Raw genomic sequence first — 16,594 nt, forward strand, 5'->3', positions numbered from 1 at the left:
TGCGGACCGCTATCGACAGCGTCGAAGAAGAACAACACAAGAAAACAGAAGAAAGAATGAAGAAGAACAACAGCGTAGAAATGTAGAAATAGGTCAAAAAGTAAAGGAAAAACAAGAAAAAGAATGCTGACGAAGGGTGCGGGTACCAGACTTAGCCAACTACATAGGAACCGTGGAGGATCCTACCAGAGATAGGATCCGATCACCTGATCCCTATTTACTGTAGCGCCTTCCGACATCCGACCTAGATAGGCCGAGCACTGTCGTCGGCGTCGGTTACCAAATGCGTAATTAATAATTAATTATCGTCATTAGAATTGCCACTTGGCATTAGACGTTAATTAGCTTAGAAACTTGTGGCCACCACGTATGTATACGTGTCGTACACGTGTTGTACACGTATCATATACGTGCCACACGACTGTCATACACGTGTGTCCACGTGTGGTACACGTGGGGTACCTTCCCAAGTGTGCGCGCACAGTACACGTGTCAAAGGCGGGGAGCGCGGCCCCGCGACGGCGGTGACCAGGCGTACAGTGCAGGGTCACTGCACTACACTTTCCAGTGCCAGAATTTGCTGAACTCACGCTAAATCCACCGTGGTGTGTGTCTGCAGACCCAAATACCTTAACCCTCTTACCAAACTCCCCGTTAACGGCGGTCTCATCCAGATTGAAAAATCTATCGCCATCCTCAAAGATACCCGGGTTTTCATTGTCGACTTGTCGTAGGGCACGTGCATAAGATTGAACATGCTCGAAGTTCTCCCCTTTCACCTTTGCATTCTCTTTGTTCTCGGATTTGCGGAATGTGATGTTCGATAAATCTGGAACTAAATCTTTTATTATATAAGTATGTGGTAATGGATAAATAGTAATAAATTTACTTTTAATATTTAATGATCGAAGACAAGCCAATGAATTTGTGCAATCAATATTCATAGAACAGCTTCCACATACACCTTCTCTACAGGAACGACGAAAAGTTAAAGATGAATCTTCTACGTTTTTTATTTGGATAAGTGCATTTAAAATCATTGGACCACAATTATTTGTTGAGATTGGGAAAATTGAAAACCAACGATTTAAGTTTAAATTTGGTTTTCATCGATATATACGAATAAACTTTTGATAAGGCGGAAAATTGTCTATTGAAATGATTTTTTGGTTTAGGTTTTTTATAATCATACTATTGAAAAATTAAGATTAAAGATAGCGAAACTAAAAGGAATAGCGAAAACTTAGATAATTATTTTATGTCTAGTAAGAAACCAAAATCTCATAGTATATGTCTTGTACCATTAAATAAATGATAGAATAAAAATAACAATATATTTTTGGCAATGTTGCAGGTTTACTTTTATTATTAGGAGCGGAATTTTTTCGTTTATGCTTATTATCGTTTATGTAGGAGCAATTGCCGTTTTATTTTTATTTGTTCTTATGATGCTAAACATAAAACTTAAATCCACAAATATTAGTTTTTCATCGTTATGGCCAATTGGAATCTTAACATTTGTTATCTTATTGAGTCAGTTTTTTAGTTCATTCTATGAATTGGTTTTAGTGAAATTTCAAGGAAAGGAATTATTTTTTAATTTCTTGAGCAAATCAAAATTCAAATTTGACAAATATCATAGTAATTGGGAAAGTTTTTTATACACATTTTAATTTACTTTTTTCTTTTGTGGTCTAATTTTGTTAGTAACAATGATTGGGGTAATTGTGTTAACTATGCACCAACGTGTCGATGTGAAGAAACAACAAATAGCTTTACAATTAGCTCTTACAGCTCCAAATGTTATAAAATTTATAATATTAAGAAGAAAAAGATAAGAAGATATGACGAAATTGGTAGGCATATTAGATTTAGACAGTAATGATTAAATCGTGAGAGTTCAAGTCTTTCTATCCGTAGTATAAATTAAAGATGTATTTTAAATTAAAATACATCTTTAATTTATATTTTAAACTCCAGAAGGAATTTTTCAATACGGCCTAAAACGGGCAGTAGAATAATAAAATAAATAAAACAATAATTACTAGCAATTTGACCTATTATCACGTATGGGTTTTCTAGAGTCATTCCACCAATCCATCCTAATATAAGACAACAACTTATTGTGGCATAACTACCTTCGGAACGAGGGGGGTTAGAGGTAAGGGAGCACGCGCCGCTGGGTAACCCACGCGAGCGCAAACCGTACAGAAGGACTCGAAAAGAGGGAAGGCTCACGTGGCCGGTGACGCGCAGCCACTCGGTGGTGTTAGATCCGGACGGCCGGTCACGGGTTAGAAGCCTGAGACTTAGAGGTAAAACCGGACGGAGTTAGCAAAAAGCCGTAAAGGGAAGGGAGGCGAGTCTGCCTCTCGTTTACTGGAACGGGGCAGGTGCCCCCGGTCTTAACCCCAAAGTGGGACGCTAGGACACCTGTCCCGCTACAGTAGCTGTTACTTACTGTATACCAGCTACTGTGCTAAATTAGCTAATTTGTGCCATTAACTACAAATTACTAATTACTTACCGTTCGGATCCTACACGTGTAACCAGCGGGGTACCACTGTACTCCGCACCGGCCGTGTGCTGTAAATATAACTCCTTCCAGTTCTTCTCGCGCTTACAGCCCATCATACTGTATCCCGGGGCGGCAGCGGTGGTACGATTGCCTTCGCGCCGTTGTACTACAGACCCCCTTCCTTATTTCGCGACACGTCCCCGTCGCGGCGGACTAAAATCCGTGCCAGCTGTGACGGTCCTCTATCCCGAACGGAGACCATGCGTCGGCCGCGGAGACGCGGCCGTAGAGTAGGTACCTTCCTCAGGTCCTCACCCGCATGCACACCCGCAGCGGCGGTCATTTCCCGACCCGCGCGGAGGAGTTCAGCGCTCCTGCTGTTCCCGGTTCCATTCGCGGTACGCCACCGTCTGGATTGGGCGGCTTCCGCCTGCGCCGGGCCTCGAGCAACCGGCGCAAAGAAGCCTTTTTCCAGGACCCCCCCGGAGGGCTGGCCATTTTTCCAAGAATTCCCCTTCTATTTCCTCCAAAACCCCACGGGTACGCCCCCGCCAGCCCCGCAGCGGTACGTCCCAGACCTTTCCCCGGGCGTGCGGTACCTCTGTCGTCGAAACCACGAGCAAAAACCCTACGGTAGTCCCTTTCCCGAACGGTTCCTATTTGGAAAGCAATAGAAACTGTAAAAACAGTCAGGAACGGCATAAACACGTTTCTGTTTCCAAATACTCCCAGGTCGGCGACGACCTCAGGAGTCTGGAACCGTTCTCGGATATGGGCTACGATTTTTATTCGCCCTTCTAGAGGGGAAACCGTAGCCCTTCTTCCCATACAGTGTTCCCTTGAAGAACCGAGCAAGAAGTCGGGTTTACAGGTACAGCGGACGGACCCGCTGTACCTTCAACCGTCCGGATAGGCTTGCCGTTGCGGTGGGGCGTCTTCCCCCGGCGCCGGGCATCATCAAACTGGCGCCAAAGAAGCGATTTTCCCCCACCCCCCCGGAGGGCTGGCCGTTTTTCCAAAAACGGCGCCCTTTCACTCGCGAGACAACGGGGTGTGTGACCGCCAGCCTGTCCGTGCGGTCAGTGGGGAGCTCCCAGCAGCCGTACGCTCTGCCGTTCGTCCAAAACCGGTCGGTAAGTCCTGCCGTTGTCACTTTCCGCGGAGGCGTGATTTGGAAACGAAAGGAAACTGTAGAAACGAGCAGAAACAGCGTTTTACAGTTCCGGTTTCCAAATCCGCCTGGGCCTTTCCAAAGTCGGTTTTCCGTCTTGAGACCTCCGGACGCGGGCAGACCCGGGGAGTACAATGCCGTTAACGGGAAGGGGCTACGATTCTTTCCCATCCTTCTAGGAGGAAAAACGTAGCCCCCTTTTGGGCTTAATTAAAAGCCGGCGACTGGAGTCGCCTCCTTGCCGTCCAGGGCCCTCCGCGCCGGGTTAATCCGGCGCGGGGCAGCGGTAGCGCGCGGTTGCCCACGCGCTCTTGCGGTGGCGGGTTATTGCGACGGGTGCGGCCTGTGGCCTACCGCTCGTCGGAGTGAGATCTTCCCGACCGCCTGGTCGGGGGTACTGTAGCATAAACACCCCCAGCGATAGGGGTGTATGCGCAGTTCGACCGAGACCCTTGTCGATCGGGAAGACGGGGGTGAAGCAGGACACCAGCTAACGGCACCGGGCAGCGGGCCCGGGTAGCGTGGTAGAGCGGGATCGGGGAGGACGCCGGTACGCGCGAGCGGTTCGACGCCTCGACGCCCCGGCGCGGTACTGGGTAACGATCCAGTACCGACGGGCGGAGGCGGAGCCGGCTCGTGAGCGTACCGCGCGCGTCCTCAACCCGCGCTCGGTGCCGCTTCTAAGGTAAATAGCGAGCGTTACCTTAGAATAAGCGGGAAGTCGGACCTTGACGGTCGGTGGGTGACAAGTCCGTCCTTGTCCTCCTCCACCGCCGCCGGTCCGCTCCATATTTAATGTACATAATAACCTATCATAATAGTACAGTACCGATGTACTGTAGCGACGTACTGTAGCGGTCGGTCGACACTGTAATACTGTCAGCCATCGGGGCCGACAGTACACGTGTGTGCGCGCTCTTCGTTCCGCGTGTACACGTGTACACGTGCCCTGTACTTGGGGGTACACGTGGTGGTACTGTAGAGCATCGAGCCCTACAGTAACCGATCCGATTCTGAGTTGATCTAATCTAAAATAAAGCCCCAGGGGGGGTTATACTACACGGCCCCCCCTTAATCGGGGACGTCCGCGTCCACGGGTGCTTGTAGGGCGTGAGCCATGTCTAACCGCGTCCTCCATACGGTCCCGTCCGCTCCTTACCACGACTCCGCTCTGTGGGGGGTATTCTCGGCGTCTCGCCCCGTGCTCATTCGCGCGCGTGCTGATCTCTCCTCCCTTACTCTGGTGATTTTCCTTCCCGACGTGCTTCCCCTGTTTTCCTTGACACCGTAGCCAATCTACTTCGCCAACGTCCTCCCCAGCTCCTCTTGTTACCATCGAGCCACATTGAGAGGGACTGTCTTGGTGCTTCCGTCCGCGCCTCCGTCCTGTCTCTAGTCCGTGAAGACTTCTCGTAATCCTTCCGTCTCCTTCCCCTCTGATCCTCGCTTTCTATCTTCGTCCAGGGTGGCGTGAGAAGGGGCTCCGTTGCCTGACCAGTTATGTCCTTCTTTGCTCACTCCCCCCTGCCTTGCCGATTCGACAGCCGTGCCCGTGCAGTCGTGCGTCCCGCTTTCCGTTGCGAGAAGGCGTCACCGATCCGTTCCATGTACTCGTCCCGAACTCGTACGCGATTGTCGGGGTGCCCCGGATACCGCACGTTTTCCCACCGCATTCCTCGCAATGCCCGTCGCCTCGTCCGTGCGTTATTTTATGACAGTCCCAGCATCCTCGTATTGCCATACACTCTTCCCCCATCCGCGGCGATGGCGACCCGCTCGTTTTGTTTTCGCAGGTGGGTTACGCGTCGGACGGAGCTCCCTTCTCCACGATAGCCGTTTTACCGTCGGCGCGATTTCCGAATCCTCGCACAGTGTTATGTACGGTCTCGACGGTTCAGTTTTCTGGCCCTTCTCCGTCTTGTCACGGGTTCCGCTGCTAAGGGGGTTGGACGCTGCGTCACGCGTCGCGGTCTTCGACAACGTTCGTCTCGTCGGCGTTTCGTTTCCCCAAACCACCCGTGCGGCAATCACTGTCCTTTCCAGTGACCTCTCCTCTCTCTTGTTGGCAGCGGATCGGCTCTGGGCCGCCGCCAGCACGGTGACGGGAGATTGGGCGAGACGTAGGGGATTGTGGTGACGACGCAGTCGCCCTCCGGCGGTTGACGGTCAACGGTGTCGGTCAGGGGAATTGCGCGTTTGTGGTGTCGCAGCGCGTCGTGTAGGGGCCAAAGGCGTGCAATTGTGCGACGTTGGGTGCGTCGGAGCGTCGCTGCATCTGATGACGTCCTCGAGGAGGATGTCCTCCTCGGTGTTCGGTTGCGTGGTCCGTCTGATGGGTCAGCGCGGTAGGTATCGGCGTCGATGCCAAACAGCTCGTTGCGCTTCGCCAAAATAGTTTCGGGGGGGGGACGGGAAGTAATCGAATAGCCCACGCGTAGTCGGCGGCACGCAGAACGAGATGAGGACGCTCGAAGAGGGGCCGCGCGTGATGTAGGAGCGCAGCGGCACGAGCACGCAGTGGGGCAGTGCGGGCGGATGCATCTCGTTACAAAATCCAAACCGTACTTGCGCAGTTTAGAGACATGATGGTTTCACCGACGCGCGCCGCACGCGTCGTACTGTAGTCACCGCACGTGACGCGGACGGACGGACACAGAGGCGTTTTTGTCCGCGCACGCTCCAGCGACTGCCCTATGCTCTCGATTAAATTCCCCAAAAAAATTGCCCAAAAATGTTTCCCGCGAAAATGTTTTCCTGCGAAATTTTCAACACAAGCTGGCGGTGCGGCCTCAGTATATTTGGCGTGTTGCGCTTCATCCCAGGGGCACACGCGTACACGTGTTGACCCCTTCCCCCTTCTTCTGTTTCGCTCTTGAACGCGACGCCGCCGGTTCTCCGGGGTGCCAAGTCTTCCCTGCAGCGCGTCGCCAACGGAGACGCGTCCCCGTTGTCTACCTCTCATGCCTTCTTGCGCGTGGAGGCGGGGGTGTGCATGCTCGTCCCCTTCTGTCGAAATGCGTCTCGTCCTCCCCCGGCCGTGAGACATTCATATTACGGTACTATGTCTCCGGGAACGCTCGCGTTCCGGGTTGCCAACCGGCTCGTGCACCCTTCTCGGCTAGGGCACGAGCCGGGAATGGGCGTTGGCGCCACCACATCCTGAGAGGTCCATGGGGCACGGCATTGTCGAATGCGTCTCCCTGCGTCCCTTCAAAGGTATGGCCCGGGCTGAGATCGTGGTCACGCCCCGACCGCGGGGAGGCATCGAATGAGCTCCCTTCGCTGTGGGGGCGCCGGCCCGGTTCTATTCTTTGCGTGCCGAGAGCGACATGCGCCGGGGCGGGGTCGTCCCTGGGGCAGCTGTGCAGGCCGTGAATCTCTGCCTGCGTTCCTTCCTTACTATCATAATTACTCCCGACGTTCCCTCCAGTGCCCGAGGGGGGCGACTCGAACGTCGTCGTTCGAGCCGGCAGTAGTTCCCTGATGCTCCCTTCTCCGTGCGTCCTTACAGGGCGCTTTGTGCTCTCGTAGAGGTTGAGTGCGTGGCCCTGTGGGTAAAGCGACTAGTGGCTACGGAGGGGGAACGGTCAGATCGGCCTTTTCGCGGCTGGCCGGGGCGGTACTTGTGCGCAGGAGTCCTTGCTCTTGTATCGATGACGCAATTGGGTCGATCGCCGAACGCTGTTGCGACGAGGGCTTCCACAGATCTCAATTTATGCCGCCGGCATACCGCTGGTGGAGCCTCTCGAGGCATCCAACGCATGGTGCAATGCGACTTTCTCCTCGACGGTCGAAGCCCCTATGACGTCCTCGACGTTTGGGCTGTGGGCTGTGCGTTTCATTAATCTTCGACTTGTCTCCCGGGGGGGCTTGCTCGGGCGGTGCTCCCGCCCCTCCTGGTGGTCTCGTACGCGGGCGCGCAGTGCGCAGAATTTCTCGCGGCGACCATGGTCGGCGGTAGCGAACGATCTTTTCTTGGTCCCTCTATACGACTGTAACTCCGTTTCGGCGAGTGTTATGAGAGCCCTACTGTGTTTCTCGTTCCGCATACTCGTTGCATCACTATTCATTTTGGCAAAGCAGTTCGTACTGCTTCTACCCTTCTCGGTAGCCTCGACAACCATCACGGGGTGGTCTGTCGCATATACGCACGCGTACTACGTGACAGCAGCCTCAACCTGCATACCCCCAGCCACCGTCAGACCCTCTCCCCTTTTCCTTCTGTTCCTCTACAGAACTGCTGACGGCGGGGATCCAGCTGCCCTTGAGCAGCCGCGGTGAGCGCTGCGTAGAAGATCAGCGGAAGGCCTTTCCCTGGTCGGAAAGGGGCGAGCGGCGAGCGGCTCTGCGAGGACGACGCGCACGCGGTTGCCGCTACTCCAGCGTCGGCGCGAGACCGCAGGGAGGCGGCGATGAGGTGATTACACGCGGGAAGGCGCTTGACGGCGCCGGGAAGGCCAGGGCGCGAGCTAGTGGTGGTGGACGTGGTGGCGCCCCGTGTGAGGGGGTGGTGCGTCGGCGGCCTCCTTTATCCCACATCTTCCGGTAAGGTAAGGTAAGTGAGGGGTACCGGTCGACGTCCGGAACCCCTATCACGTTACGCATTTTCCACGGTCACGACTGCGGTCGGTCTCTCCCCCCTCCGAAGGGGGTCGCGGGGTGTCGGTTCGCCGCTGACTGCAGGCAGCGAGGCTCCTTTCTCGGTTCTTCCTCTGCGCGTCGGCCTCGTCGGCCGCGGGTGGTTGTCCTTCGGGGATGGCTTAACCTCCCCCTTTTACGCGGACCTCGTCCGTCTCCTACCGAGGAGGCGCGTGGTTGCCGCTCATACGGTACGCTCGCCTAGTATGTGTGGCCGGGTCCCGCCTATCGAGGCTACGAGGAGGAGAGTGTACGCTTACGGGTGCGCGCACCGAGCTGCGCGAGAAGGAGGTGAGGGTCCCGACGATGGGTTCCCCTGCACGTTCTTGACGCGTACGGAAGGGCGGGAGGACTCGCGGATTGGAGCCGATGCCCTTGACGACGGGTTGGCTTGAATTTTCTTGACGCGTGCGTGTGGGCGCGTCTGGGGTGCCGGCGGACGTGACGATGCCCGAAAGTGCGCGCCGGCGTCGACGCACGTGCACTCGAGTCCGCTGAGGACGCCGGAGGGCTGACGGAGGTGCGGCTTCTTTGCGACAGTCTCCTGAATTCTTGTGTTGCCCAATCGGTCTCGCTCATCCTGGCTGTTCCGCTCTTTGTCCCTGCGTACGCGCGCGGAAGATGAGACGTTAGAGTAAGCAGCGTGGGAGGGTACCCATTACCCACACGGAATGCGCCGTGGATTGGGACATTTTCTTGTAATACACGTGTACTGCGACCTTTTTCCGTCCGCCGCGCAATCAGAAAATCATCCCAAAAATTATCATAATTTCCCGCGAAAACAATTTCAGCCAAAAAATCAGACCACGGTTCCTGATTGGTGAGCTGTCGTCTGAGGAAAAAAATCTTCCCAAAATTAAATCATGGCATGCGCCGTGATTAGCGACAAAAAGTTCTAATTGGGGCTGACAGTACACGTGTGTGCGCATATATTGGTGCCCCTCTGACCGAGTTGCTCTGGCGCTTACGCGCCTTCCTTAACTATCCTGGCGACTGTTGAGGCGAACGCAGCCTCACTCGCCTACTCATCTGAAAACGCCTTTTGCGCGTTTCCTCGCGCACGACCGCTATCGATAGGGTCATGACCACGTCGTCCGTCGGGTTATCGGACCCGTATGCGGACTGAGGGCTCCAAGTGAGCCCAAACCTTCTCGGATATTCCGAGACACAAGCAACGGGGATTTTGGTCGCTTACTCTGCCCACCGAGGGGCTCTCGTGATTCCACCGCTGATCGCCTCGTTCGTCGGGCGCCCCTCCTCGCCGTGGTTGCTGGACTTAACGGATCGTCCGGCAATCCTGTTCGGGGGGGGGTGTCCGACTTTTCCGATCCGAACGAGGTTTTGCGGTCCTCGTAATGTCGGTCATTACGAGGGCCCAACATTTTTTCAGGCAGTTCGTACTGTCCTGTTCTTATGTCTCGCGTCCTTGACGTCCGAGAAGTCAAGACGACTTGACTTGAACGCGTCCCCGGCTGTGACCCTCCGATAGGGTCCGCCGACCTCCTTCGCTTCCCCTTTTAGTCTGTTCGTGCAGGCTGGGGTTAATCCGCGAAGGAGCGGTTGAGGGCCCCCCCCTTAAGCGTGAACGTCCGCGTTCACGGTTTGGGTGAGGTCTCTGCCGGTACGTCTCCGGAGGCGTTGGGCGTAACGAGACACCAACTCCTCCGGGACGTGAGTCCGCGCAGTCCAAGTGGGCGCGTCGTAATCCGCCCACTTGATGAGGAACACCGTAGTTCCGTCTTCCATGACTCGATGTCTCAGTAGCCGTTCGACGGCATACTGCGTTCCCGCGGTGACCTTATCGGCGAGGTCTCGCGGGGTCGTCGTACTTGCTCGTGGCGCGTCTATCGGAGACGGCGCGTACACGCAGCGGTCGGCGGAGACTCGCTCGGTGACCCCATCACGATCGATCGTGATGGTTCGGCGGTCATTGGCGAGCACGCGGTAGGGTCCGACGGCGGGCGACGCGAGCTTGTTCGATGTTTTAGCCCCATCGGTGGGGTTGAGATATACGTATTCTCCGGGACGGAGCCGGGAATTAATACGTCGTATGCGCTTATCGAAGTCGCGCTTGTAGCGAGCCTGCGTCCGACGCAGGCTCCCGTAGGCCTTTTGGATAGTCGAGTCCAAGGTCTTGAGGAACTCGGCACGTTGGTTCCCCCTATCGGAAGGGGACGCGTCGCCGTCCGCCCGTCGGAGCGAGAACTCCGGCGGTGGTCTGCTGAGCACGAGCTCAAACGGCGTGGTGCGTGTGGTGCGATGTACGTGGGAGTTGTACGCGTACGTAAGCGGCCCCACGTACACATCCCAGTCGTCCTGGTGTTCACCCACGTAGTTCCGCAGCATCGAGGCGATTGTTCGGTTATATCGCTCGACTTGCCCGTTCGTCTGGGGATGGTACGCCGAAGTGTACAAATTCGTTATCCCCAGAACGCGGCACGTGCTGTGGAAGAACTTGGCGTTAAACTGCGGTCCGTTATCGGACAGCAACGTGCGCGGGACGCCGTACTTAAACACCCACGATTCGCAGAACGCAACCGCCACGGTGTATGCGGTTATCGTGCGGAGCGCAACAACTTGCGTCAGCTTACTGAAGCGGTCCGTAATCGCGAGCAGGAATCGTTTTCCTGTCTTCGTCTTGGGGAGCGGCCCCAAGATGTCGATTGCGAGGCTCTCGAGGGGCCTCGTAGCTGGAAACAACCTCAATCGGTTGAGATGTTTCCTCAGCTTGACTCGATTCATCGCGTAGGTTCGACACCCTCGCACCGTGGCTGCTACGTCTGCAGCCAGGTGGGGCCAGTAGTACTCGCGTCGAAGTGCGTAGTACATACGGTTCTGGCCCGGGTGCCCCGCGATGGCCGGGTTGTGGCACAGGCGAAGGAGCCTGGCGCGAAGCGTCCGGGGTACCACCACCTGAACGATATCAGGGTCGAAGGGGTGTCTCCGTTTGAGCACCCCTTGGTGGTCCTCGAAGAACGCGGAGTCCCGGGACTCTGACTGTCGTGCCAAAACGGTTTGGCAGAAGTCATCCACGCGTTGCTCCTCGACTATCTCCTCTATCGTAAGAGGGGCCGGAAGGTCGTCCTGCGGTGGGGCGACCGGGGCATCGAGCACGCCAGCACCGGGGTCTTCGGCGCGCTGGATGTCGGCGGCGTCCAACTCGTCGTTCTCCTCCCAAAACGAATTGGGTCCTTGGAGAGCGGGGGCTTCGTCGTCGCTCCTCGGTTCGTCGCGCGTCTGTACGCGCGACCTTGTTCGGGCTTCGGCTTGGTTCCGTGTCGTTATGAAGACATGGACGGCCTGATGATCACAGCTCGCGGTACAAGAGTGGTCCGCGAGCTCGTTCGATATGTCTCGAACCGTCGTGCCCCCGTCGAAAGTGGGGATGTCTTCATCCACCTCGACAGTGGAGCGAAGGCCATCGGCGACCTTCGGCGACAAGAGTCGTGACAGGGCATCGGGCACCTGATGCACGCGTCCGGGGCGGTACTGAATGGTGAAATCGTATTCAGCCAGACGTAGCCGCCACCGGGTGAGTCTTCCGGAACTCTCGGTGAGGGACATGAGCCATCGAAGGGCGTCATGGTCCGTCCGTACGGTGAACTTCGTGCCTTCTACGTACGGCCGTAGTGTGCGGACGGCCCACACTACGGCGAAGCACTCGCGTTCGGTAGCGCTGTAGTTGCGCTCACTATCGGACAGTGAGTACGACCAATACCCCACGGGGCGCCAGTCGTTCGGCTCTTCGTGCTCCTGAAGTAAGGTGCAGCCGAGTTGGTAGGCACTCGCGTCGGTGTCTATCATGTACGGACGACCGTGCCGGGGCAACGCGAGGATCGGCGGAGCGATCATGCACTTCTTAAGGTTCTCGAACGCCTGAAGTTGCAGCTCCGTGGGGTTATAGAAATCGGGATCCGAATCCTTGCGCGTCATGTCGGTCAGAGGACGCGCAATCTTAGCGAACCCCTTAACGAATCGGCGGTATACGTTACACGCCCCGAGGAACGAGCGCACTTGCGTCAACGTCCTTGGGAACGTGAACGTCTTGAATGCGTCGGCCGCCGTATCAGCCACGCTCAACCTGCCTGGGGAGATGACGTGCCCCAGGTAGTGCACCTTCGGTCGGAAGAAGCTGCACTTCTTGAGCTTAAGGGAGATACCGGAACTCCGCAGTAAGCTCAAGACGGTATCAAGATGCCTCGCGTGTTCTCCGGGCGTACGGGAGAACACGATCACGTCGTCGAGATAGACGAGGCATATTTGCCAGCGGACTCCGGAGAGTATTATGTCGAGCGCACGTTGGAAGGTGGCCGGTGCCCCTTTGAGTCCAAACGGCATGCGGAAGTGGCGAAACGTGCCCATGTGCGTCGTAAACGTGGTCTTATTCCGGTCTTCCGGAGCGACCGGGATCTGCCAATAACCGGAATTACAGTCCAACGTGGTGAAGACGGCTGCATCTCCTAACGAGTCGATGCAGTCGTCCATCCGTGGCAGTGGATACGAATCCGCTGCCGTCTTCGCGTTGAGACGCCGGTAGTCCACGCAGAACCGAAGAGAGCCGTCCTTCTTCGGTACGAGCACCACGGGGGACGCCCACTCGGTGCTCGCGGGTTCGATAACCCCTGCGTTCAACATCTTGCTGACCTCCTTCGCGACCATTTCGCGCATGGCCGGGCCCTTCCGATAGGGCATGGAACGAATCGGTTTCGTTCCCGGTTGGAGAGGAATGCGGTGCTCCGTGGCTTGGATCGTTCCAAGTGCACCGCTCCACAGACTCGAGTGCTTACGGAGCATCTCGAGTAAGTGACCACGGAGCTTGTCATCGTCGATGTATGACAGGTCGATCTCTTTTTCCCAATCCATCGGTGGATTTTCGGGATCCTTTTGCTGGGGGAGTACAGTACCCTTCGCCGTCGGTTGGCATAAAGGCGACCGTTCGTCCGGGTCGACCCCCTGCCCCCGGCGGTGATCTTATCGTCGGAGTGGGATCGGCCAACTCCTACCCCACCGACTGGATCGGTCACGTCGGTCAAGTGTAGCGCGTGCGCGATCCACTCGGGGACCTTACGTTCGGGAGTGAGAATCGCGAGGGGGTTGCGCTTCGCGTATCCCACGACGGTGTGCTTCGGAAGCCGCCTTTCTCGTCGTGAGAAATTTGCGACGATGACATCGAAGGTCTGATTCGGTAGGACCTCCGCGACGCCATTCGTCAGCCTCACTCCATGTCGGTGTTGGAGTGAGGGCTTGGGCTCCAGGAACACGAGGCCCCTCCCCGCCGTTGTCACACGCACACGGGCTTGTGACATCGCGGGGATGGTAACCCAGCGGGCGATTCGGATCGCTTGCGGGGCCTCCTCGCGTACGTCCGGCCGACCCGTGTGTCGTCCGTGTCGCCTGGTAGGGGGAGTCGACTCCCCCTTTCCGTCGACGATGGAAACAGAACCGCCTTGGCGTAGCTCCATTCGTTGAGCTTCGATGTCGATACATTGCACGTGCGTATCGATGAAGGCCGTGCCGAGGAGGACTGGCACGGCGAGCCGGTCCGCGACTACGAACGGAATTCGGAACACCGTGTTCCTCAACCGCACGGCCAGGCGGACGACGGCCGAAAGTTTGAGGGGGTTGCTATTCGCGCCTGCCAGTCGTGGCAGAGGTGCGTCATGCACGACGTAACGCGTCCAATCGGGGGGAAGGTCGGCCTTCCTCACCAGATTATACCCCGAGCACGTATCAACGGCGATCGTACGGGGTTTAAATGCATTTCCCTCCGTGGCTATCGAGCCGAGGACGTTGTAGATCTTCGACGTCATAAGGCAAATGACGCCGTCGACAACCTTCGGGGCGACCTTATCGGTGAGGTCGTTCCGCCGGGGCCTTCGATTTCGGTGCTGGCCCCGCTTGCGTTTCCTTCTCCCCCTTCCTTGGGGCGTCGGAGAATCCGTGACACCCCTCGGATTACTCGAGTCCGTACGACACGGACCTTTCTCCTGCGACCTTGGGCTCGCGGGAGTCAGGGGGTCGACCGAATCTTTTCGGTTGTCGTTGCCCCCGTCGCCTTCGTTACGCCTCACCGGGGCGTCGGCTGTCCCCGTGTCTTGTGCTCCTAACGTCGGGCCTTCGGAGGCCTCGACGTGCGCTCGCTCCTGTATCGGCATTACAGGAGCTCCCGTGTTCGCCTCCGGTAGCGGGGGATGTATTATCGGACAATACCCCCCGTGTCCTTGGCGAGCACGCGGGGTCGGGTCTAGTTCGTGGGGAAGAGACGGCTCACGCGACCGCGTGTACGTAACCGTCTTTACCCTTTTTTCGAACTACCTGTGCTATCGGAGCTAACCTCCTGGCTATCGACGGCCAGTTCTTCTTCGGGTAGCCGTCCGCGTGGGTCGGGACGATTCCCCCACTGCGGCTCGGCGGCCTTGGCGAAGTACTCGGGTACTTCTGGGCCTTGACCTGCGGCGTTCGGTCGTCGCAGGATATGGGGGACGAAGCGAGTCGGCTCGCCTTCGTGACCCTCCGTGGGTAGAGGGTACGGATCCTCTACCCAGTCTTGCAGGTACATTATTGCATTTTGTACCTGTTGGGGTAACCGAGAACGGTCTCGGTCCCCTCTTTCTCCTTCACGGGGGTACCTTCTGTCCGCCTGCCGGTAGGCGGGTCGGTCCCGACGATCGACTTCGTTACGACGGTACCCGCCTCCACGGGAGGCAAAGCGCGCGCCCCCACCCGATCGGTTCGGGAAACTTTGACGCGGGGGATGGCCTTCGCCCGCGGCTTGCCGGAGGAGATTACGCGCACCGGGGCGCGTCTCCATCTGGTAGCGGTAGTTCCTGTACGCCGTGAACATTCGTTGTTCCGGCGACAGGAACGGGCACGCGTACATGGCATGCCCGTACGTACGGCATAGCCAGCACACGTACGCGCTGCCGTCCGTTGAGGCGAAGGTCGCCGCGTGCTGCGCCTCCTCATCGGTGAGGAGGGGCACGCGAGGCGCTCCGCCTCCTGCGTCTCGGTTCGATATGTCGAGCTCTGCGACCCGGGGGTCCGTACCCCTTGCCACTCTTGGAGTGGCCGCGAACGCGGTCGCGTAACTCGATGTCGTTCCGGTCGACATCGGTGAGGGGGTTCGTGCCCCCACGGGTCCTGCTCTTTGCGTAATGAGGACAGGGTCGGCCTGCCACTCATCCTCCCCGATATGGAGAGTCGAGGCGGGCGAACTTGTCGCGGCGGACTTCGTAGTCCTGCCAGCCCTCCCTGCCGGTTTCGAATCCGGCAGAGGTAAACCGCGCCGAGCGCGGTACGTTGTACCTTCCGCCGTGGCGATACGGCGGATGGTCGGAAGATCGGTCTTCTGACTGCCTGGCAGCCTTTGCACAGTTTCGGATACTGCGGCACGGGTTGCCGGTGCAAGTCCCCGCACGAGGTAGTGCGCGAGGGCCTGTTCGGAGAAGACTGCCGTGCATCGGAACGCAGCAGTCTCTAGTCGGTCAGCAAACGTGTTTTCCGTCTCATGCGATTGCTGTCGCGCCGTAGCGACAGCGTCGTACGCTTCACTTAACACGTCGTCCGTGAGGTAGCGTTTCAAGAATTGATTCACGAGCCCCGGCCAGCTCACGTCGTCGTGGAGCTGGCCGGCGCGGAGGCCACGCATCGTATAACTCGTATACAGGCGCTCCGCGTCGCGCTCGAGGAAGTGCGCGAGGACTCGTACCGCAACACCTTCGGTCAGGTGTTGCGAGTTGAAGGTGATTCGGATATCCTTCAAGAACGGCAGCAGCTGGATCGGGTCGGTACCGTCGAAGCTGCGCATCGTGGGACGGATCCCACGACAGCGTTGGACGTACTTCGCGATCCGTCCCACGTCACCCGAGGTAACGAGCCTCGAGGTGTTATCCAAGTGGTACATACGATAGTCAGCAACGGCGCAGAACTCTTGGATCATCGTACGAACCGGCTCGAGCCCGGGTTCAGCGGGACCCAGCGTGCCGAAGGAGATAACCGGTAGCGTACGGACGTCTACCGGACCTGGATGCTCGGCGTAACTCGCCGGCGGGTAGCCGCCCCAGCGGGGATCGACGGAGAACATTGGTTCTCCGGATCCGCGGGCGGCTCCTCCACGGTTCTGTTCGTCTGCGTACGATACGCGGTCCACTTGCCGCCTACTTCCGGCGATAGGAGGCAAGGCTTGGGTCTCAGACGCGAAGTTCGCGTCTATCGGAGGACGGCTTCCTTCTGCAGTCCGACTGGTAGCGGCACCAGTCGGACGCCAA

At 57.2% G+C, this 16,594-nt stretch overlaps 1 protein-coding gene across 1 annotated transcript; it reads right to left on the reverse strand.

Annotated features, from left to right (window-relative positions):
- Nucleotides 1–341: 341 nt before the first annotated feature.
- On the reverse strand, nucleotides 342–1,040 carry CHC_T00007584001 (hypothetical protein). Its single transcript, XM_005711808.1, has one exon. It carries the CDS (start codon nucleotides 1,038–1,040, stop codon nucleotides 342–344), a length of 699 nt encoding a protein of 232 aa, XP_005711865.1.
- Nucleotides 1,041–16,594: the final 15,554 nt, after the last annotated feature.

The sequence above is a fragment of the Chondrus crispus genome, genomic scaffold (assembly GCF_000350225.1).
Source record: "Chondrus crispus Stackhouse genomic scaffold, scaffold_8, whole genome shotgun sequence".
NCBI lineage: Eukaryota > Rhodophyta > Florideophyceae > Gigartinales > Gigartinaceae > Chondrus > Chondrus crispus.